Source organism: Anser anser (assembly GCF_964211835.1).
Source record: "Anser anser genome assembly, chromosome: 7".
Classification (NCBI taxonomy): domain Eukaryota; kingdom Metazoa; phylum Chordata; class Aves; order Anseriformes; family Anatidae; genus Anser; species Anser anser.
In genome coordinates, this window is record NC_139727.1 from 35,025,096 (window position 1) to 35,048,405 (window position 23,310).

Below are 23,310 nucleotides of genomic sequence, written 5' to 3' on the forward strand. Positions count from 1 at the left end.
CCTCAACTGTGGTAAAATATCATCAGGTCCTATCAATATGGAAAGCTTCCTGTATACAACTGTCCTTTTGGATGAACTACCACTACCATGCATTTTCCAGTAGTACCAGTAGCCATGTTTTAATCAGTCTGTCCAAGAAGTAAATGAAACAGTGTCCTTAGAGTCCATCTGGCCTTTAGTCTTCACATTACCAGCTCTTAGATTATTAGTGTGATAATATGTGTGCTTTCCAAATAAGGTCCTAATAGGCTATAGGTGAATATTATTTTACTTTTGTAATCTTATTCACACCATGAGAATTAAGTTCATATTAGTGCACGACAAGAGGGAAAAAAGAATAGAGCAGGTGAAAAAAGATGGAAGAAGGTTGGTACAAACTATGACCAGATTATTTTCCTTTTATCAGCATTCATAACTTGTTCGCTCTAGTTACATTTTGTGATTGCCATCATGACTTGGATGTTATTTGCTGTTAAATTATGAAAGAATTTGATGTCTGAAGTTACCACTTTTCTCCAAGACAAACGAGCAATTCATTTAGCCAGAACTGCTGCAAGCTGTGATGTGAACAAACAGGTTTTCCTTCCATCCAGTCCAAAACCTACAACTAAGATACACTTGGATGTTCGAGATTTCCCCTGAAAGTCATGGAACCACCAAATAAAAGAGGCATGGGAGACCCACGCAAAAGAACCATTATTCACAGTAATATACTTCGATAATCTGCTGCACCTGTACAGGCAATTATTTACTCTGATAAAAGGTTTACTGAAATAAGATGAGAGACAGTACATCTGCATTCTTGAGCTGACATCTACAATTCTCTCACCTAACAACTACCCTGTAGGTAGGTTGATATCCAGATCACTTTTGTTCACACAAAAAAGAAATCTCCCTCATCACTACAAACTATTTACCTTAAGGTCCTTTCAGTATTCATGAATCAAAAAAAAAAAAAACTTTCTGCAGGTGAGTTTGAGAGCCTGCATGCCTATCGGGCATTAAACATTACTTTGTGCATTGCTTGAGGCTCTAAGCACTGGCAATACAAACAGTTAATAGGTAAGCATAGGATTTCCCTCCCCCCCCAAAAGGAATTGTGCACAATGACTCATGCTAGCTTTTTTTTTTCCAATCTAGTTTATGCATGTGTTTGTTATGGGGTCATAAATATATACCTATGAAATCATCTAGATGCACAAAATGATGTGAAGTTTCAAAACTTTTCTATTAGCTGTAATTTTCTGAGCATTAACAATATTTATATAATCAGTAATTCGATGTCAACATCTGAACTACCAAATAGCAAGTGAAAGACTAACAAAGGATAACATTCTTTATGTTGTCTTTTGATTTTTAGGTGCAACTCCTTATGTTATTATACTTGCGCTCAAAAAAAGCTCACCTAAAATATTTAGAAAAATGATTACTTGATGAGAAAGGCTCTATATTGAGCTAATCTGATGAATGAAGTCCATCAGAATCAGCAGAACCATGCCTTCATTATTTCTGAATTGCATTTTACCTCCTAATACACTTGCTAAAAATGAACTCTTACTATGTGATGAATAATGGTCTGTCCCTCAAAATATATTCTATGAATCTACTGAACACTTATACACATACAGATATACACTACTGAGATCTATACAAGTGCTGAGGAAAAAAAATCCTTTGATCTGTATTTCTTGGAAGCCAGAACGAGTTCTTCCATCTTTGAAAAGTACAGAAAATGGGATAATAAGATCCTCTGTAGTGTATGTGGAAGTAAAAGCAAAAGCATTTTGCAGCAATAATGTTACCATGTCCAGGCTACACAGAGCCAAATTTGCAAGACATGAAAACAAATGTTGCATATAAACATAAATATTTCAGTCAGATTAAATGTCTTCTGCTCCCACCCACACCCAGACATACATCTTCAGTGCCCCTCCCAAAAGAAAACCATAAAAGCTTGGTCAATGGGTTTTACATTAAAAAACATTTCAGGTCATCAGATAACTCCCTAAACTACAATGTTAAAAGAAGTAAAAAAGCATGAATAAAAATATATACAACAATTTCCTGTGTAGTCAAAGTATCAGCATTTTCCATATAGAACATCCAATATTTTGCTGCATTTTAATTAAGGTGTCTAAACATTATCACAAAGAACTGCAAATTGGTCAGAGCACGCAGTAAGGAAAATTAAGCTCTAAAGGCTTTTTATCACCATATTTCAGGAACCAAGGGTGTAAAATGTTCTAATTTGGGATATATTAAAAGCCATAAAAGGTCTTTCAAAAAGATTAATGGTACTTTGCTTGGATTTAAGATAAGGGCTTTAGCTGGTTGGAAAAGCAGGGCCCTGGCTAGACCCTTGAGGCATTCATCTTTACAGCCACTTGGAAGATTTGTAAAAGCGTCTGCATAACCTCCAGCAAACGCACTGCGACACTTTTTTTTTCTAAATTCCTTTCAATTTTACAGGTTTAAAGTGTGTAAATCATATTGGGTAGTAAAGCTGATATGATGGTTCATCCCTGTAACACAATATATATATTTTTAAGACAAACTAAATAAAACAACTTAGCTTCTAACAGGGCAAAGACCTTTCCATTTCGAAGTTCACCAATAATCCGTCAAGTATCTTCCTCTGACTGTTTCATGTAGCATAAGTGAGAAATTCCTCATCCATTATTTTTCATAATATTTCTATTCATCTGAAATTGTTACCTTGTAACATTTCTGAAGCTTTGCTTCTTTCTAAATAAATGCCTTGAAACTGTTCGAAAATACCAATTATCATACTTTAACTTTTTTGTGGAATAACAGGTCTCTATGAAAAATATTTATGCCTTTCTCTTTTGTTCTTTAATTAAATGAAAACAGATGTTTTCTGAAGTAAAGCGGAACCATTACTGGAGTACTTAAAGTGTTAAGGTCTTTAATTTTTATATCAGTTTGGTCTACAATTCCTGATTGTCTTTACTCAAGCTCAACATTAATGTCAAGCAAGTTACCTAGGAGACGAAAGAGATCAAAGAGACAAAAAACCCTCAAATGTCTGATTAATCAAGCCTGCAAACAGCTTATTTCTTTTAGCCTGCATGCAAGTATGAAAATGAGATTCTGGGAGCCGTACATTGTGCAGATTTGTTCATTCTTATCAGAACAAAGCCAGCGGCAGCTTATTTCATGGATCATTGGCACTGTCATCAGTGCTACACAGAACGGGTGACAGCTCCTCATTTTGAGGCTTGAACAAAATTAGCAAAAAGTCGGCACAAATTAGCCTCTCATCTTTTTAGTAATATGACATTATTCATTTACTTTTTATCCAATTTTTAATTTTTTCCTTGTCAGCTATCCCTTTCTAGTGTTTCTTGCACAGCATCATAAAACACTTTTAAAACAAGCAAAGAAATGGATGAAGTTGAAATAATACGGAAAGTTCAGGCAGAAGAGTAAACATTTTTGTCAAGTTGCACCAGCACCTAACTTTCAGAAAACTTCCTTAAAAAAACCAAGACATTTAACATCAAGTACTACACTGTAAATATATTTCATTCAAATAACACCACGCGATATAAATGCTGAATGAGCGAGCCAGCAGATTCAAGAACTGCTCAGAAATATTTAGGTATGATACACAAAATGCTAAACCCACAGAAGCTGTAACAAAACATCTGTATTCAAACAGGTCCTGAAATATCCTATGATCATAGGAGAGAAGCCAAACAGCCTTTTAATACAGTGTTACAGTTTCTCATCAAATATGAATCTAGCTATTTCAGGCTTGCCTTTAGCAATGATTTTCTCCTTTTATGTTATGGAATGTTATCCATTGCTGACGTATATAAAATATATAAAGCAAACAAGAATACCGAGTGGATTTTGCAGTGAAAATTGTCCCCTTTCAATGATGTGCTCAACTTCCACTGTAAAATACTCTGTAATACCTTTGTTGTATTTTTATGCTGTGTATTACAACATCAAATTATATTTGGATGACACAGTAATGGAGCAAGGACAGAACACTGTTATACCATTAAGCTCTTCTCTAGATTTAAACATTTAAATGCTAGTAACTTCTTCCATTCATGAGAAAACACAGCATTAAAAAATTAACCATAAGCTGTTAGATGCTTTACACAGCCCCCTTATAAGAAAGGCAGTTTTAAAAAAAGAACTGTAGTACTGTTTTCAGCAATTTCTTTATCTCTGTTCTTCTAAGTAAGAAAGCTTATTAACAAGCTTTGAACTTAAAATCACATTTACAATAATGTGCCATCAACAGTTTTATAAGCTAATTAGAAAAAAAGATTAATTAATGACTGGCTGCTAATAAAATGGCAATCATGAAGAAAGAAACCAAGGGTGCTAAGCTTCAACTACCACCAATTAAGAGCTAATTACAAACAAATTATATATGTGTTTTGCTGTGGGCTTTAATTTACTAAAATGGTTTTAATTAAAAGAGAAAACATGCTGATTAATTGAACTGCAGAAAAAATCTACAGTATAAACTGTGCTTTGTCTGTCTCTTTAATTAGACTTGTAACATCTGAAATCTTTTTTTAAGGTTTGTTAAGGAAAAGATATACATAATTAAGGGAGCAGAAGAATGTAATTCTAGGTGATAACCCTGCCATGTTCCAAAGGTTAAAAGAAAACAACCTCAATGAAGAGAGGTATTTGGAAGCACCTCTGCTAAGTGTTAGAAATAAAATCCTTCACAGATAAAAAATAAATTCTCCCCCTCCCGCCCCCCCAAGTCCTTCAACTGGCAAGACTTCCAAGTTAATTGGTGCTTGGTCATATTCTGCATAAAGCTGTATCAATCTCTTCAGGTACCTAAAAGTACCATGATATACTGTGAAGGCTGCACAGAATTTAGAAATGGAACTATGATACCAAAGGAGGAGCAGCCAACTCATCCAGCCCGAGAACCTGTTTGAAACAGCTCTGTGTACAACCTTGTGATCGTCCATATCCTACCCAGACTTTCAATACGACAGCAACAGCTTACAGAATCTGTCTTGATGGTTTTGACATACAACCTTGCTCGTGCACGTCCCATTCTAAATGATATGGCTAGAAGTTACTACAAACCACGGTAATTTGAACACTAGAAAATGGTGAAAATTGATCAACACAAATTTTGAAGACAACAGCAAAAAGATTTTGCTGTAACGTGAGAATGATGTGCCAGTGAATAGCTAATTAATATGGTCAATTATGATATAGATCTTTCATTTAAACTTGACTACAATACCATACTTTCCTTGTAAATTGGAGCATTTAAAAAAAAAAAAACTTTCACCGAAACGCCAGAAGCCACAAGCTAAGTACATAGGAACAGTGCTGTCTAAAAGCCTGCACTATTTAGAGATTGACAACTACTTCAGCAATTCAGCATGCCAAATTACAAAATGTTTCTAAAGTTCGTTTTGACAGGTAAATCTAACATGGTCAAGACTATTTTATGGTGTTCAAGTTACAGTCCCCAGGCTAACATGCTCTTAGACAATATGGCACCTACCTACCAGGCAGTAACACAAAAAACCACAAGCCAAATGCAAACTCTGAGGTTTAGACAGATTAGTTCTCAGAATATCAAAGCCATAAGAAATCTGCATGCTGCTTCTTGAGACCCTGCACAACAATCTGAGTCAAAAAAGCGCAAATAAAAAATCCTTCTTTGGGGAAAAAAGCCTGGAAAATATTTTCAGGTCTATAGGTTGGGGATATAGGGCAAATGTTTGAGAGTTATTTGGTTGAACAAGGAACAGAACTTTATAAGGTATCACTCCAAAGTGAATTCTATTTACAGGAAAGTAAAATTACCAGGCATCTCCAGATACTGTCTTTACTCAAAAGGATAAACACCTCACACTACAAAGCCACTGTGCTCTAACTACTCAACTTTCATTCTTAAAAAAAATCTGGACGAAGTCCCACAAACACAGTAAGAACAATTCAAGTACAATTGAAGATATTATTCCAAAAAGCTTTTTTGAAAGTGTTAGAAAAGTCCACATAAGTGTCTGTTCCCACCTACATGCACCTTCAAGTACTTGCTACCACTGAATCTCAGCTAGCCTACCCTAAAGTATTCCCAAGAAAGCCATTTTTATTGTAATTCAGCTAAGCGTACACAAGCTTCAACGTCACTACAAATTTCATTCTAAAAGGTTCAGGATTTTTGGGCAACTCCTATATTACTACTACCATTTTTCTTGATCTCTCTCAAATTGAGCAAGTTGTAATTAAACACAGTGTTCAAACCTGAGCTTTAGGTATGCCATTCCCCATTTAAAAAGCAGAACGCCCTGGCTTGTTACAATATAAAAAAAGATAATAGCAACCAGGTTATAATAATGAACCTTAATTGTGTGTTGTCACACATACTGCGCTGAATTGCTAGTTATTTAATACTAATAGTGTTATGATATAGGTATTACAGGAAGAACTTCCACTCTAGCAGGATGTTTAAAAACCCACAGTGCATTATGACTAAGCAGTACGACCTACCTGCATTACATGAATGCTCAACAAAAATCCATCAAAGGAGCGCTGATCTTACGTGCTGTAACTGCACCACAGCACAGAAACGCTCAAACTAGACCAGGTTCTAGAAGCAGTCTAGTCAAAGAGGCAGGGAGTTACTGACAGACCAAGTTATTCTGCACAGCGTTAATGCAGACATACCCCATGTTCTTTCAGGAATAATTTCACTCACAAATAACGCAATCAAGAATTTCAGGACCGCCACAACTCCTTAGCAAAGCAGAACACCTCACAAGAGGACATACTGTGGGGATGGCCCAGGGTCCTATAGTTAAAAGATATCTGCTAGCTTGATAACATCCAAACTAACGGGGGTCACTTTTGTAGTCTACAAACCGGGCTGACAACAAGAGACAAGGGGTAATACTTTGCAGTGAGGTTAGCCACGGGATTAGACTATCATAGATGTACAATTCTTTTTTAATAGAAGTGTGTTAGCCCTGCTCTGGCAATTACATTTTTAGCCACACTCCAAAGCTCCATACAAATCCGCGTGTCACCAGTAAACACAGAGCCTTGTGCACAACATAGATGAGTTGTAACTTCTAGCCTCCCACAGCTGAAAACCTTGAGCACTACGAATGAAGACACTTTGTTTTGAAGTCAGCATTTGGGTGTATTTGACAAAGTAGAAGAAAGCAACAAATAGCACATAGCCCAAAGCCTCATTTACATCAGTACAGTAACATCTTCCTTAAGGAACCTGCAACTACCACCAAATGGAAACCAAAACATCTAAAGTCTTGTAACAATATCATTCAGGTTTTAAGGATATACATTTCAGTGATTCACTCACAGCTGCTAGATTATGCACATTGCCCAAATCACCACTGATTTTAAGGGAATCTGATTTAAAAAAAATACTCTTCTCACCATGTCATAATGATAGTGTATTGACAGCATCTTTTTGGCATTCCTTTGCTTTTCAGGACGTGCTTCTCCTGCCCATTCTCAGTCATCTGTTTATTTTTGGCTTCATTTTTCTAAATACTGAAGCTGCCCTATCAGTTTCACAGGCTTATAAATGTTATACATCAAAAATTAGTTTCACTTATTAAGGCAGGAAACGGCTTTAAGAACTCTGGGATCTGTGCCTCAAAGCAAAAGCTTTATCAGCAGGTTCCAGTCACTGCTTCTTGCAAAAGAAAATGGTGCCGATTAAAAACCCATACACCTGATTTCAAAAAGAACACCTACTCACTGAACATTTTCTCACATGGCTACAAGGGGGGCTGTACCCCAAACGGAAGGCAGCTATTTCTCACATACATACCCATAACCCCGCAACATTGCTCAAGAAAAATGGAAGCCATACATAAAAAGATGAGGTTGAGATAAAAGAACAATAATTCATCCACTCATTGCTCTAGACTTCAGAAGTGTTGTACTTCAATACAGTCATCGTACTGTTCCATGCCTGACTTGCCCAGTGTTGTGTTGCACTTGGAAGTTAGAAACACAAATAACCACATACACTAAAAATTAACTAAACTCAGTTCTTAGAAGTATTTCATAAAATGACTTTTAAATGTTGTATTTCTCTAAATTGCAAAGAGAGGAGGAAAGCTGTGATTGAATCAATACTGCACAATATGAAGACATTTTATTAATTGTTCTTGTGCACAAAACAATGATGTTTTAATCAGCCTCTCCCATAATTGAATCCTTTTCTATAGCTCTCCACTGAATCAGAATTAACCACTGTTAGAAGGATCTCCTTCAAATAAGAAGTACTTTAAAAGATCCACTAAACAATATAAAATACAGGCTCTTAAGATCACACAGAAAAATAAAATCTTGCAGCAGGCTACATAGCACATCTTTAAACCAGCAGAGAACCCCAGTGAATTCACTGAGTTTCTGCCTTCACAGAACTCCTCATGAGATCAAGTCAGAGTCATTTGAGTTTTCCTTCTTCCAGCATGCTATTTATTCAGATAAACCCACTTAACCAAAACCAAGTCAAGGCTGTGAATACTAATAACGCTTCAAGCATTTTGTTTTCAGAATTACAACATGCTAATATTTGAAAGTCAACAATTTGGAGTTAATGTTCCACAAATAATATTATATTGCTGTAGCACCTGGGATATGCTAGATGTTGTACAATCCCATGGCTACCAAAATCAGATAATAGTTTATCATAAATATTACAAAACCTTAAAACTTCTTACATTAATTTGTTTTTATAGTCAAACAACTTGCACTAGAACCTCAGTATGTTTTATTGATTATGATACTCTACCCACTTCAGAGTAGATGGAATAATGACATTTGTGAAGGAGAACAGCAAGAGTGTTTAATGCTGTACACAAAAGGTAATATAACAGCATCACCATGAGAAGGTGGCTGGGCTTAATGGGAACATTAGGCTATGTTTTATCACTGTCAGTAGCTGTTACCTTTGTGAAGTTCTGTGATCACAAGTAAAAAAGGCTGAGTTTAGTAATTAAAAACTGCCCTGAGTGACTAGGCATAGGAGTTTCTAACGAATGTATAAGAACATGCACAGAGGAAGTTAGTTTTCCCTAACCGTATTTATGGAAACTGAAGAACTGTATTTCTCATTTCAAAAGCCATCTCTTTTTTAAAGTCATCAAAATATTGTATTATATGGCATTAAAACAAATTTAAACCTGTAATTTTACATTAAAGATTAACTGAAACACCAAGTATTTCTATGATAATGAGAAGCATTCAGAATGCCTTTTTTAAATGCTTTTCTAATACCTTTGAATTTTGCAGGTATATGCAGTGAGCACAAAATTACTTCTGCGAACATAGAACAGTGCGCAAGGTAGATGAAAATGTAAAACCCTTGTTGAAATTATATAAATCAGATGATTTAAAGGATAGCTCTTCCACTCACCTCAAATAGCATTAGATTTAGGATGTTTTTTCTAAACTAGCTTCAAAACTATTCCAACTGTATCTCCTCATTTTTCTTCCTTCACACTTTCTCCCCTATGCACATGTTGCAGTGGGCACAAGAGCCTACATGAATTTCAGTGACATACTTCTGTTGCTGCCACCTACACAGCAATAGCACTGTTTCCCTTAGAAATATCCATTCCCAGAGGTTTGTGATTCTTTAGCAGGTTAAGTATTCACACAGCACTACACACAAGTTTAAAGGATCCATTTTTTTGCAGCAAGTAGACAAAAAAACATCATAAAATTACTCAAATACATCAACTAACAATACAGCCTCTTCAGGAAAATGGCATTTCTCTCACATGGATTTATTTGGAGATATGCATTTATACTCAAAAATTTTAGCTTTTGATGAAAAAATATCCTTTCATTCTATAAACATAATTCTAAAGCTACAGAAAGATGTTTAGCATTCATTTGCTCCCATTCTTCTTTAGAATTCTTCCTGCCATCAACACCTGAAGACATGAAGACACAGGAATTAAAAAAAAAAAAAGGGCTGACCATCATCATCAGCTTAGGTAAATCTGTCCTTATTTGGATAGATCATGCTCTAAACTTCCTCAATCTCTTATCTTTTGCAAGGCTTCCCAAGCTTTTTGAGGCAATGCAGAGAAAAATCTGATGCACTAGGAACTGACAGGAAGGGAACATCCTATCCCTATTTTCTGGGCTTGCAATGTGCAGAAAAATCAAAAGCTCAATACAGGTTGCTAGTTAGTGACAACTCTGACTCGCAGAGCCTTTATCAAGGCTTCAAGGTAAGGTTACTTGGGAACATTCACAGTTGTATTTTCAATTCTTATACATAGCTACAGTTGGCCAACCATTACTGGATCAGCAGCAAAATACCTCAATCGTTGAAAAAAACCTGGTTAGGAAAATATGCCCCAAGCAACATTCAATGCTATTTTAGTTACAACTTAAAAAAAAAAACAACACAGATGTACTGATTTTTTCCTAAAAGCTTTTGTTAGTAGTCCACTTACCTCACGAATGGCTAATCTATCACTCAGCTCCTCAGCTTTATCAATGTCACCTTCAGCCACGGACTTCTCTATGCTAAGTTCAAGGCCAGACTAGAAAAAGAGAAGTAAATATCTTTAGGGGAAATAAACAGAAATAATATGTCTAAAAGGGAGGATCTTCTTTTTAAAAATATTTTAATAAAATTCTTCATTTTAAGACAGTACATAAACCTGTAATTTCTACGTAACACAAATCACTTTGTCTATGTATTGTAATGGACAGCATAATTAAGAATTCACCGAAAGGCTGCCTGAGCACAAATCATTGCATTAGTTCCATCTTATGTGCAGGATAATACTGCGGGTTAAAAAAATTACACAGACTAGTTTATGCCTGTCACAATAAAATTCATCTGAAGATCTGGCTTATCTCTTCCATCCCTGGAGCTTTCTAAACAAAATGTGCAATATATGTGTCAGGTAACATGAAGAATGGCAATTACCACTGTATCGTTACAGTTCTAAGATCTTATCTTTATCCAAAAACTGAGTTCTGGCATTGTGCCACTCCACAATACTAACACATTCAGAATTCTAACTATCCTATGGAAAACCAAGAAAATACTTCAAAATTCAACCTTTATGATCAAAACAACTCATCAAATGACTTTTACATATAAAGCAACAATAAAACATTTAACAGAAACTATAACTGGAAACTTCAGAATTTCATAGAAGATCATTCATTCATCACAGCACACAGTTTGTAGCCTCACTAGAGGTAAATAGTAATGATGCTACAGAAAACACTTCCAATGGTTTCAAAACATATACTTTTTTTAAGAAAATAGAAAAAAACAATTCTTGAGAAACAGGGATCTGCAAACACCACACTTAATTATTCATGTGGAAGTTAAGGGAGTGTACAGCTGAAAGTTGCAGTGATACCTAACTGTTAGATGCCTTTTCTGAAATTAACGAGACATTGCACTAGCGATTAAGTCTCTTGACTTACACGGACAGCAGCTTCCTGTTAACTTTTTAGGCCTTACTCTAGAACTAGCCTGAACAGCTTAATGACAAGCAAACACCCACTAAAAGTGAGAGCTCAGACAGAAGCTACCAATGTCGGTGTCAAGGCAGACATTTACATTATGCAAATGAAAAACTACAGAAGAAACTCAAGATATAATACATCTGTAACTTGTCTGTTATATTGTAGCAGTTACTTCAAATATGATTAGCTTTACAGTAATATTTACGAACAGGATGTTATAAATCCATTGAAACTGTACGGCAGATTCAGTTTCTTAATTCCAAGAGCTACTGGTTTCAACTAAAGGGCTGACTTGACACATTTTGGAGTTAAAGCATGATTTTAAAAAAAAAGTTACTATAATCAAATAACGTATATCAAGTCTTTTGCCTCTCATAAACAATAGAATACAAAACCAAACAGGAAAATAGACCTGAATATTGTCCCAAAAGAATGCACAGTAACCTCTTGATCAAAGTAGAATTTATGTGAAACCTAGGACAAAATTCACAAAATTATTCTTCCTTACAGTGACTTGGTCATTTGCCTACTTTCAATTAGATTCAGTTTTGTTTTTATCTCAGTTAACACTGACTTTTTTTTTTCTACCAAGTAGAAGAGGACATTTCTTTTGTTAACAATAATTACCTTTTGTGGAGCCCTGCTATCCACAGGTGATTCAAATCTATCATTGATTCCAAAATACTGTGTAAGTTCTTTCCACTGGTCTTCACAGGCCAACTGTTGAACACTAAAACCCCCAAAAATAAACATAAATATAACCAGTTTGTTTCCCACAACTTGTAATGCTCTTTTCAAAACTAAAAGAAATTTTTCTATTGGGCAGACATGCCTTTTTCACACACTGACAGTTTTTAATGCAAGTGAAATTACTCTTTTCCCTCTGTAATTGCAATGTCACAATCTTGAAAGCAAGCTTGTATGCAATTTTATGCCAAACACTATCAAGAATAACAATAAGTTCATTGTAAGTTGCATTAAATAACCAATTGTGTTGTTTTTAAATCGAGCAATAAACTCAATTGGAATCAAACTGAGCCTGTGTGACAGAGACACCAAGCAACTTCAGCAGATATTTTCCATGACACTCAGAGCTAGCATTTGGCTATGTACATGGTCAAGCTTTTACCAGTTTTGCCTGATATTAAAAACAGACCTCAGATAATCACATTGACCTGGTTATACCTCTTAGTCACTTCGTTAGAGTTCTTTTTCAGTTTTTCTAGGAAAGAAAAAGAAACCCAGCATTACACAGTAATACCCTATGGCACCCAACAAAGTTAACAGATTACTAATAGGTCACGTTTCCTTTAGAAGATCAACACACTAGGATCTATTCCCAATGATCACGTGGATTTAAATCACTCTGCTGCCAGGCTTTCATATGAGGAACCTCCTACAACATTTCTGCAGAGCTCTAATCAGAGTACAAGGAATAATTTTATAAAATTACTGAAAGGTGCCTAGCCATTTTAAGCCAGTACTGACTGAATGAGTTCTACCTCCTTTTTGAGGAAATAAACATATTACCTGAACTTTAAGTAGCATTGTACAACCTAGTCTTAGAAGGGAAGCATAGCAGCCAGAGAAATAAAGTCCCAGATAACACAAGACATCTATTCAGGCATTCTGTTCTTGGCAAAAATAAAAATGCACTTCCAGTGTACTTGGATAGTAATTCCATTTTGAAAGAAATAATTCTGGGATTATATAAAACACCTTTTCTGCCACGCTTTCTTTTTCGGCCATTGCTTTCCTGACTTGCTTGCATTTTCATTTCACGGTTTTTCTTCTGAAGCTCCAAAAATTTCTACAAGGGTAAGAAAAGGCAAGAATCAGCATCTTTTTTTTTTTTTTAAATTTTCTTTCCCTATTTTTTTTTTAAAGTTAAATAATTTGCTGAGAAATGCTGTCCCAATATTTCATTTACCCATAGTAGCTTCCTGTATCCATTACACTAAAATGTATGTACTGAGAGTATTCAACTCTGATAGTGTTAAACTGTAATTGCCTCTAGTATTTTTATCACCTCTATTTCCCATGGAACATGATACTGAATACACTTATGATGGTTGCGTGCTCTTGAGCTATTCAATGTTTTGTTATCACATAAATGGTAGTTTAGAAGTTAAGGATTCTAAACAGCACACTCCTTGCACATCAGACTAGCTACACAGTAGGATGGAGGGCAGCAGATAGTTTTTCCCAATTTTTATTTTGATTCAAAAGCCCGAAACACAGACTGCTTTGTTTATATTTAATCTTTTCAGTCTTTACATGCCATGGGAATATAAAGATAGGGTATAATCAACTAGGAGTCTTAACGCTTGCACCTAGCCCCTACAGAAAGCAGAAGGGTACAGTTCTACTTCACAGGTACAAACCACCAGCACAGCAACAAACATGAGTAGATATAATTCCTTACTAACACAAAAAACGAAGCTCTGAGCCCATACACTACCACAAGTCTTTGTATAACTGCATGGCTACACAAACATTCCCCTGCTATGCATTTAATTACCACTGCACTAGGAAACAAAAGTTACATTAAACTCCTAACTAAATTCCTGTCCACCCTACTTGAGAAAATTTAAGGTATAGTAAGGTGACTACACTTTGATTGTATTTTTTTTCTTTCGGCATACTACCTAAAATACCCAAATTGAAGTTATTTTAATTTAAGAAGTAGCCATTCAACTTGTAACATGGTTCCAAACATCCAGAGCATACTCAGATACCCACATTCCACATATCTAAAGAAATTCCAGGAGGGTGCGTTTCAGATGTGTTTTCTCCATCTGTCACAGATGTGTCAGAAGTCACAGACGTCAGAAGTGATTCACTGGTGGCACTGCTTTCAGGTCCATTCTCCTGCAATTCAGAAAGCTGAACTCTTTCAGTATCTTCATTTGCATCTTCCTTTGAAGGGGAACAACGCGATTCATCTCCATCGTCCGAACTCAAGTCCACATCGCTTTCGTTCAGTCCTGGGGGCAAGAGCCCACTCCACATCTTCCAGTTTAAACGAGGCCACTCCAAGTCATCACAAAGTCACGAAGAGCCACACAAGCAGACCTGTTTTGAGATAAATCCATAATTAGCTTACATAAGAATCAGAAACAGCAGAACACGTCATCAGAAACATTTTAATTTCTCTTGAGAAAAGTAACTACCATCAGGTGTTTTAGAGAAGCTCATTAGAAAGCTAATACTCGCTATTTGAGAGAGGAGTCACGTACAGGACTTAAGCACACAGATTAACGCTATTACGACCATAACGCTATTAGTTTTTCCCCTCCCTCACTCCTGAAAGCCTTCGCACTGGGGCTTTGTTTACAGCAGCTTCCACAGCAGCAACACCGGCAGCCCGCCGGGGCGCATACGCAGCCCTTCTCCACGCCACCTCCTCCCGGTGGCCGCGTCCCCTCGCCCCGTGCCGCCGCCGCCGCCGCCGCCGCCGCCGCCGCCGCCGCCGCCGCCAGCCGGGCCGGGCCGGGCCGGGCCGGGCCCCCCCAGCCGCTTCCCCTCACGGCCGTCCCCCAGTCCCGGCAGCCGCCAGCGGCCGTGTTTACCTGGCCGCCATCTTAGCACCTTCGCAACACCCCGCCCGCCGATTGGGCCCTGCCCCTCAGCCAATCAACGGCAGCTTTGCTGCCCCGGGCCCGGCCTCGCTGGTCTCCACGACAACCGGGCGGGTGCGCGGGCCCCGGGCCTGGAACGGGGCGAGTTCGGTTCACCCACAGAGCCCCGGGGCGGTCCCGATGTCCCCAAACGTGCGGTTCGGGTGCCTCTGCCAGAATGAGCAGCAGTGCTTGCACGGAAAGCTGATTGTTCCAGCAATCCTAGCTGTGACGGAAGTGTAGAATCTGTTCAAACACTAAGCCTTGGAATAGAGTCACAGAACCACAGAATCATTAGGGTTGTAAAAGCCCTCCAAGATCACCTGGTCCAACCATCCCCCTACCACCAATGTCACCACTGAACCATGTCCCCAAGCACCACGTCCAACCTTTCCTTGAACACCCCCAGGGATGGTGACGCCGCCGCCTCCCTGGGCGCCCCGTCCCAACGCCTGACTGCTCTTTCTGACAAATGTCTCCTCATTTCCAACCTGGACCTCCCCTAGCGCAACTTGAGGCCATTCCCTCTGGTCCTATCACAACACCCAAGTGGGGGTACCATGGGACATAGTGATGAGGGTCCACAACCTTATTCTTCAAAGATGGAAAAATCCTTTCAAAGTTCCCCCTAATGTCTTGTAGGAAGGTGGTAAAGAGAAAACCTCTAACAACCCAGTCCTTCAGAGCTCAAGTTTTCCTTAAACTGCACCAAGAACCTGGAAAAGACACCTGTCCTCTCAGAAACCAGCCTGGAACTATGAACGAAGTAACACTGTATGAAGTGTTTCAAAGGCAAATACTAACTCTGGAGAGCGTTCAGTACAGTACTTTGTTATTTGGAAGATACTCTTCTTTGTCCTCTCAGCCTACATAGGTGAGACAGATGAAATAGGTATTTAGGAGCAGCCTGAATATGATTCAGCAAGAAATCTCACATACAAGGAGCAACAGGAAAGGTGACACAGAGAAATTGCAGGAAAACGATGGAAAGATGTGATGGAGATGAAAGGTTCGCTGGCACTCAAATGTGTCTGAAAGAGAGGACGGTTCACAATTGAAATAATCCATAGGAAGATGCATTTGGGGAGTGACGTTTTGACAGGTTGAAAAGTAACTCTCAGTATCATGCCCTCTGAGAAAGAAATTGCTGACACCAAATCAAGACATGGCCAAGTTGTGGACAAACATTCAGCCATGGGGGGAACGAAGAACGGGCAAGAGTTCAAGTGCTATGAAAGATAAAGATGGACAATAGAGACTATGGCTTTGAGCAGGGATTTCTTGTGTAGAGTAGCTTCTGGGAATGGCTGTGAATGGAAAAATAAACACCTTTCTTATAAAACAGATCTTCTGATTCATTTCCTTTCTATGCCATAATTTTATGTCCTCAGTTTCATTTCTGAAATCAATTAATTCCGTAAGTAATCACTTTTTCATGAACTACATGTAAATTTCACACTCAGCTTGCTAACTAGCTTTTCCTCTCATCTGGGAAATCAATTTTTAAGAGATTTATTTTATTTACATTTAATAATTGATTGTATTTGGTATACAGATAAGTGGTAACTGATAAATATATTGATATTGGAAATTCATTTACCATTTGTTCTACCTAGATGTTAGACCATTAGGCTGCATCATATTTTCTTAGTTTGAACTAATTTTAGAACCCTCCAAAAATTGAAAGGTTAGGGACATCTTTATGACCTGTAAATTTACATGTTTGTAAGGGATACATTTTAAAAGGGTAAGCTTCGTTTCATGACACGATTTGTATCTAAAAGTTGTGCTCCTAATTTGGTATCCACAATCCAATTTCTGGCACACACTTTGACAGAGGTAGTCCACACAAATGAAATAATATAATTTAAAAAGCTGAATTTCAGAATATTCACTGGTTTTCCCACAACAAATTCTGAATTCTCACGGGTTCTTCTATAAGAAAAGATCTGGAAAGAGCTCCTGCCTGGCATTCAGCAGTCCAGAAGCATTTGTATTCAAATGGTTGGTTTTGTTGCTGCTGCTGCTGTTGAAACAATGCGTACAGGGTCTTTTTATGTGGGGAAGGAAAGGAGGAGGGAGCACTGCCTAGTGACCAGCACCCAGGTCCCTACCTCAAACTTTGTGAAGGCTGATACTGTGTCCAAAACTTGCTTCAGTGTTGAATTCAGTGAGGAAAATTCTTGTGCCAGTTTTCTGTCTAACAAATATTCAAATCATCTGATTTACTGCCTTTTGGTTAGCTGATCTAACTTCCTTTCTCACTTAAATTCCCATCCTGGGGACTTGCCAACAATGACTATTATGAATGAAACAAGCCATGCCTCTGAAATTCCTATAGAACACCAAATTAGTCCAACACAGACACTATGGTCTAAATATTTTGATGCTGTTACTGAAACTTACTTGAAGGAAGGCCTACTGCAATTAGTTATAACATCAAGTGTAATTTGAATGTTTCAGGATCTCTATGAATTGCCAGGTTCTAGGCAATTTTCTATATTTCTGTGTTCCTTGCGTTTACCTTCTGATGTTGGATATTTACAGATGATACTTTGAGTCCCAATCATTATAGGTTAGGTTCTCTAATAAGAATTGATATTTAATATGGTCAGATGTATTGTCTTTTGGCAACAGGAATATCAGGTTCCTGCTACAAGAATCTCTGTATGGAAAAATAGACGGTCTGCTCAGCAGCTGATCACAGAAGCTCTGTGGGCTGGTTTTTCTATTGATACTGTGGAGTAACCAAAAATCAGTCTATAGCACTACGGTACTTTTAGTCCATGCTGTCCTGAGGTAGTCTCATGATGAGGTAGTCTCAAGCAAATTTGCTTGAGAATAGGAATCCTGTATTCTTTCAGAAAACCAGTCTGTGCTTCAGGTGCTACTTGTACTCCTTTGGGAAGTGTTTGGATGGTGTCTCAAAGTACCACCACCTTTGCAGTGTGCACCATACCCAGGACTTGTACATGGGACATAAAATATCCTCTAGGCTATAGAAGCCTGGATAGAAGAATTATCCACACCTTCTGTAGCAGCACAGAAGGGGAACGTTCTGATAGTTTCTGGGTAAAAAATATTATGATCTACAGAACTTGGTATTGCTTTGGGTCTTTCTGGAACACTCTCTTAATGAGTAACTTTAACAACAGTAGTCAAATTTGTCAAATATCAGAAGAGCTAACACCCATGTAGCTGCCTGTTTCCCAGGGCAGGTTCCGAGACTGAAATTCTCTCCTTCAGTCTGGCTGGAGCATGAACTGTTGGACTTCATGACACGGTGGAAGCCTGAAGTGTTTTCTCGGACACATGCTGGAAGCCTTGATTAGCTAATCATAAGTAATCATATCCATGCTTATTTCCACAAAGTATATGCAAATGGTTTCCTAATACAGAAATAGAATTTGCTACAACATAATTTATGCATTATTAACTGATTCTTGTTTTTAGCAGTAAATGAGGACATCAAGAACTTTTCCTTAAGCATGGAAATACGCTACTTCTTATCCTTTTGAGACACTGTTTTGGAAATATGTTAAAAATGATCAAGAACTGAATTCTTGTTTAAACATAATAGGAAGGCCTTATTGTATTAGCAGATTACTGTCATTGTGTTAGTATACTATCTACCTTGTATTCATTTTTGCTAACATAATGAGAATTTTTTCTAGCATGATTATATTTTAATACAATAAAATAGTATTGGAAAGGAAAATTAATATGATTTTAAAAAGAGATGTAAAGACAATAAAATAACCTGTTTTTTTCCCAAACTTTTAATTCGTAGCTAACTTAAAAATACTTTTTATTAATCCTTTAAATAATTATATTCAAATGAGCATTTAAAGTCAGTTAAAAGGATTAAAGAGTTTTTTTTTCACATACTGTGCCATATAAGAACCAAATTAATTCTTGCTAAACAAACATTACAAGAACCATCGTAGAGAAAATTAATGGAAATCTCCAAAGAATGTTATCTAAGACAGTACATTAAAGTATATTAGTAAATATTCTATAGTATATATTCTAAGTAGCAATGATGTTTTGTAACACGAGCTTTCTTTACCTCATCGAACGTAAGACTTTAACCCACACAAGCCCTTGCCTGAGCCCTGATCGGAAGCCTATTAAAGTTGTTGGAAAGATTTTCATTGGCCTATTTAGTTTTGGAGTAGGCCAAGAGTGTGCAGCAAGAGAGCACAAAGAGCACAAATTGGCAGCACAGGCATTCAGTTGGTTCGTGTACTAGGCACTGTCGCTAGTCAGTCGATCTAAGGCCCAAGTCCTATTACATTCTCATTCCCATGGTCCCAAGGATACTAAGCAAAAAATGGAAAAGGATGTAACAAAGAGTACTATTCTGAAGGAAAATGAAGAAAAATGGGCTTGGATGATCTACGTTCAGTTATCATCCTAACCACAGTCTTCCTGTGAGAAATGAGCAAAATATTTTCAGCTTATTTCCTCAAAGATAGAATTTAAAATGCTTCCACAGCTTTCATCAGCCTTTCTCAGCAGTCATAACCTCTGAAGGTTTCAATCCCACTTGGACTGTTCAGGGCATTGACAGAGACTGTCTGCTGACTGAATTGGAAGGCCAAAACTGTCAGGCCTTCTTTTGATGGGCCCGTATTCATAACAGATGCTACCTTCCCCTCAGTTAGGGATATCTGCTCAAATCATGAAGACACCACAGCTTTCAGTCCTATAAATTGGGTGTATTAATTCCGAATGCTGCTGTTGAATACTATGACAGTCCAGGAACTGATTCGATAGCAGGTCAGATTTGGCTTTGAAAGCGGTGATACTGAAGCTGTGGATGGGGAACAGTGCACTGAACACAAGTGTTGTAGACGTACCTCCTAACCCTGAGCTGACTTGTTTGGGTACTTGTAGTGGCAGGGCAATGAGGGCCTGAATGTCCGCTCTCGTTCAGTTCCATAGCACTTCTTCGTCTCCTTGGGACCTGATGGCTGCTTCCTGACCTGACTCCTGTGTTGCCACAACTACATGAGTTACTTTGAATATAGCATATGTTTCTATGCGACCCGCAGTCATGTATTCATCTACATATCTTCATCTACATATCATCTACAATGAAGATATCACCCTTATTTTAGGGTCTTCTCCTGTTATAGCACAAATCTCAGGGATCCAGCCACATCAGTTCCAATTTTGTTGTAATGGACACGAGCTCTGTATAATGTACTGAAGTCCTGGACACATTTACTCTGCTCCATCAATAGAAGAGAAGCACTCTTCTGTCATATCACTAAAAGAAATATTTATAACCTGATTGTTTTTACCCAAGAAGAGTCAGAAAGCAGTTTGCTTGACTTCTTCAAGAGTTTTCCTTTGTGTATTAACTTAAACATGATTTAGAAGCGCAATAGTGAGACTTACAGCTAGGAGTTCCTTCATGTTGCACTCAGATATGGCATTGAAGCAAGTCACTTTACCTCTCCTTGTTCTGGTTTGTGGAGCAAACAACTCAGTTTTATTTACTTTTCAAGGCCATTGGTTCAAAATTAGTTTTGTATTTGTACTTCAATAAAGGTCTATATAATTAAAAAGTATTATGAAAATCTTGATCTTTTTAGTTTTATTTTGCACTGATTTAACTTTGAAGGACTAGTTTTGCTACTCTGAAGAGTATTTGAAATCTGCTATTGTTTCCTTTATATAAAAACATCTGACTTTTCAAGCAAAAGTAACAAACCTATTTAGGCCGTATGAGTACCAATGCCCTCTACTGGTTTGAAGCACAATTGCTCAGCAGAGGGTATTGCTATTTTCCTTTATTGGGGAAACTGTAATGTTTAATGAGTAATTTACGAGTTTCAGAGTAGCAAAATTGTGGTTGTGTATCCGGGCTGTCTGTGAGGTTCACGAAGCTGCACCATGGGCAAGCTGATGCCCAAGCGACTATAGCTGTGCTACCCAGGTAAGCTTCCTGTAGACTTCTGTTTGTTTCACAGGGTTTATTACTCTTCCCATGAATGTCAGGATTGTAGGTGGCTGTTTTGAGAGGGAGAGCACTTACCTGAAACTTGTTCAGTACAAAGCTGCTGTGCAGGCGTTCTGTCGGCAGCACAGCCTCTTCTCCGAAGAGCCTCTTGGCTCCTCAGCCGGGTTCAAGGCCTACCGAGAAGGCAACGGGCAGTTACGTTGCCAGGATCTGGCACGAATAACCCTTGAGGCTCAGGAGCTGCAGAGGTAATGAAGTGCCTTAAGGAAAAAGTCTGAACTATCAAGGGGTGGATCCACTCCCCCGTGCCACAAACCAGAGGCCACGTGTCTGAGGAATGTGTATCCAAAGATAATACTACCTTCAGAGAACTCTACTTACAGGTAAGTAACTCTTCTTTAAAGGAGGTATCTTTGTGTGGCAGACTGTTTATGGGAGCAATTTGAATTGAACTTTAAATGAAAAAGGCATATCTCTGTAAGTGGTAATAATTTTAGTCATCTCGCTGTGGCTAGGGGTTGTGGAATTCATTAGCACAGATTAACATATAAAGTGGGTGAGATATCTAATAGCAAACGTAGAGGTTTAGGGACCTTAATTCATCACTGAATGAACAGCGTGTACAGTATTAGGGACTATGAAATTTTTAATTTACACAAAGTGTCCAAGAATATAGGGAATAAATTTAAACCCAAAACAGATAATGGAGCTGTGCCCTGCCTAGCTGGCAAGTTGAATTGTTTTTACACTGAGTGAAGAAAGCTAATTATCCCAAGCACAAGGAGACTGCTAAAAATAATAAGATTATAAAGAATAATTTGCTGATATAATTACAACAAAATTGGGTACACACAATCGTCAGATACATGTATTGCTTGACCTGGGCGAGAAAGTGAAATAAATCCTTCCTCTATAGCCTTCGTAAATTTGTTTTTATCATCTCCAAGTGGTGTTTGCACAGGCAGCACAATTTGCATGTGTAATGTGGCTGTACAAATTGACAACAAGTAAATTATTCAAGGAAATAGGCTGGTCGTGGGTCTGAACTATCTTGCAAAGCCTATTCATTTTGAAGAATCACTGAGACGTGAAGCTCATACATCAACCATTTTCTGACAATCCTCAGACTTATTGTCTCCTAAAATGTCATTATGGCTATTATTTATGAAGCTAATTCATTTATTAATATATATTTAACTCTGACTTGTCATGCACCTTAGCAGGCATTCTGTGCACTGCATATTTTTGAATAGATGAAAGAGTTTTGCATGCTTTAATGATTACTGTAAGCTGCTATAGATTTATAGAATGCAGCTTTATTATCTACTTGCATTAATACCTTTTTGTAACTTTTTTTTCCTTAAGGCCATCAAATATAAATAGCAAATGACATATCCAAAAGATTGTATAAAAAGAGATTTTCTTAGAGTTTGTTGAATATTAGAAAAAAATAAGGTAGCTAACTGTTAAGGCCTAATTCGTTTTTTAAGAATATCTAACAATTATGTTCAATTTTTGTGTATTTTGCTGAAAATATAGAATGAAATATATGAATGTAGACATTTATTATATTTTTGTGGACAAATGGCCATCTTTTGATTATACCAACAGGGGGAGTACCGTTTAGAGGTGGGGGGAATGTAGCAGATGGAAAACAGATCTATCCTTCTACAGCATACATAGAGTATAGAGAATTTCCCTCATATAGAACAATCCTTAGGAAATGAATAGCACAGAGAGTATGTATGAAGAGGTTGCCTATGGTTCATGTATTTTTTCATCTTGATTCACTCATCTTTAGGGCATATTAAAAGACATAGGGATCACAATAACCATCCACAGTGTCAGGAAATTAAAAATTGCAGTCTGCTATAATAAACATATTTGGGGCAGACCTATATTTTATTACGCATACGGAATTCAGATTAAATTTAATAACAAATTGTAATTTAAATGCATAGTTATTAGGACTGTATGGACAATTTTACTTTTACTAGTGCTCATGATCACAATTTGAGATGACTGGCCAGTAGCCTAAGAACTGATTTAGAATTTATGAACTCCTGCTTCTGGTATGGATACCACCCACAGATTTGTTAAGCCATATAGTCTTGTTTCTTCAGTGTTTCCATCTGTAGGATGGGGATAAAAAGCTTGACATGTCTCCCAGTAGCATAAATAAATAATCTACTAGTGTAGAGGAACTTT

General features: G+C 37.5%; 1 protein-coding gene across 2 annotated transcripts in view; it reads right to left on the reverse strand.

Moving 5' to 3' along the window:
* FAM204A (family with sequence similarity 204 member A) overlaps positions 1-15,119 on the reverse strand; it is a 16,211-nt gene extending 1,092 nt beyond the window's left edge. The window contains exons 1-6 of one of the 2 annotated variants that reach the window (XM_083843464.1): positions 15,084-15,119; positions 14,254-14,586; positions 13,231-13,321; positions 12,697-12,733; positions 12,139-12,241; positions 10,476-10,565 (exon numbers count right to left, since the gene is read on the reverse strand). In XM_083843464.1, coding sequence (XP_083699590.1) covers positions 10,476-10,565; positions 12,139-12,241; positions 12,697-12,733; positions 13,231-13,321; positions 14,254-14,523 — 591 coding nt within the window. In that variant the 5' untranslated portion in view covers positions 14,524-14,586; positions 15,084-15,119. Of the gene's footprint in view, positions 1-10,475; positions 10,566-12,138; positions 12,242-12,696; positions 12,734-13,230; positions 13,322-14,253; positions 14,609-15,083 lie in introns of those variants that run through there. The other variant, XM_083843465.1, reaches the window with a different exon arrangement.
* Between the last annotated feature and the right edge of the window lie 8,191 nt (positions 15,120-23,310).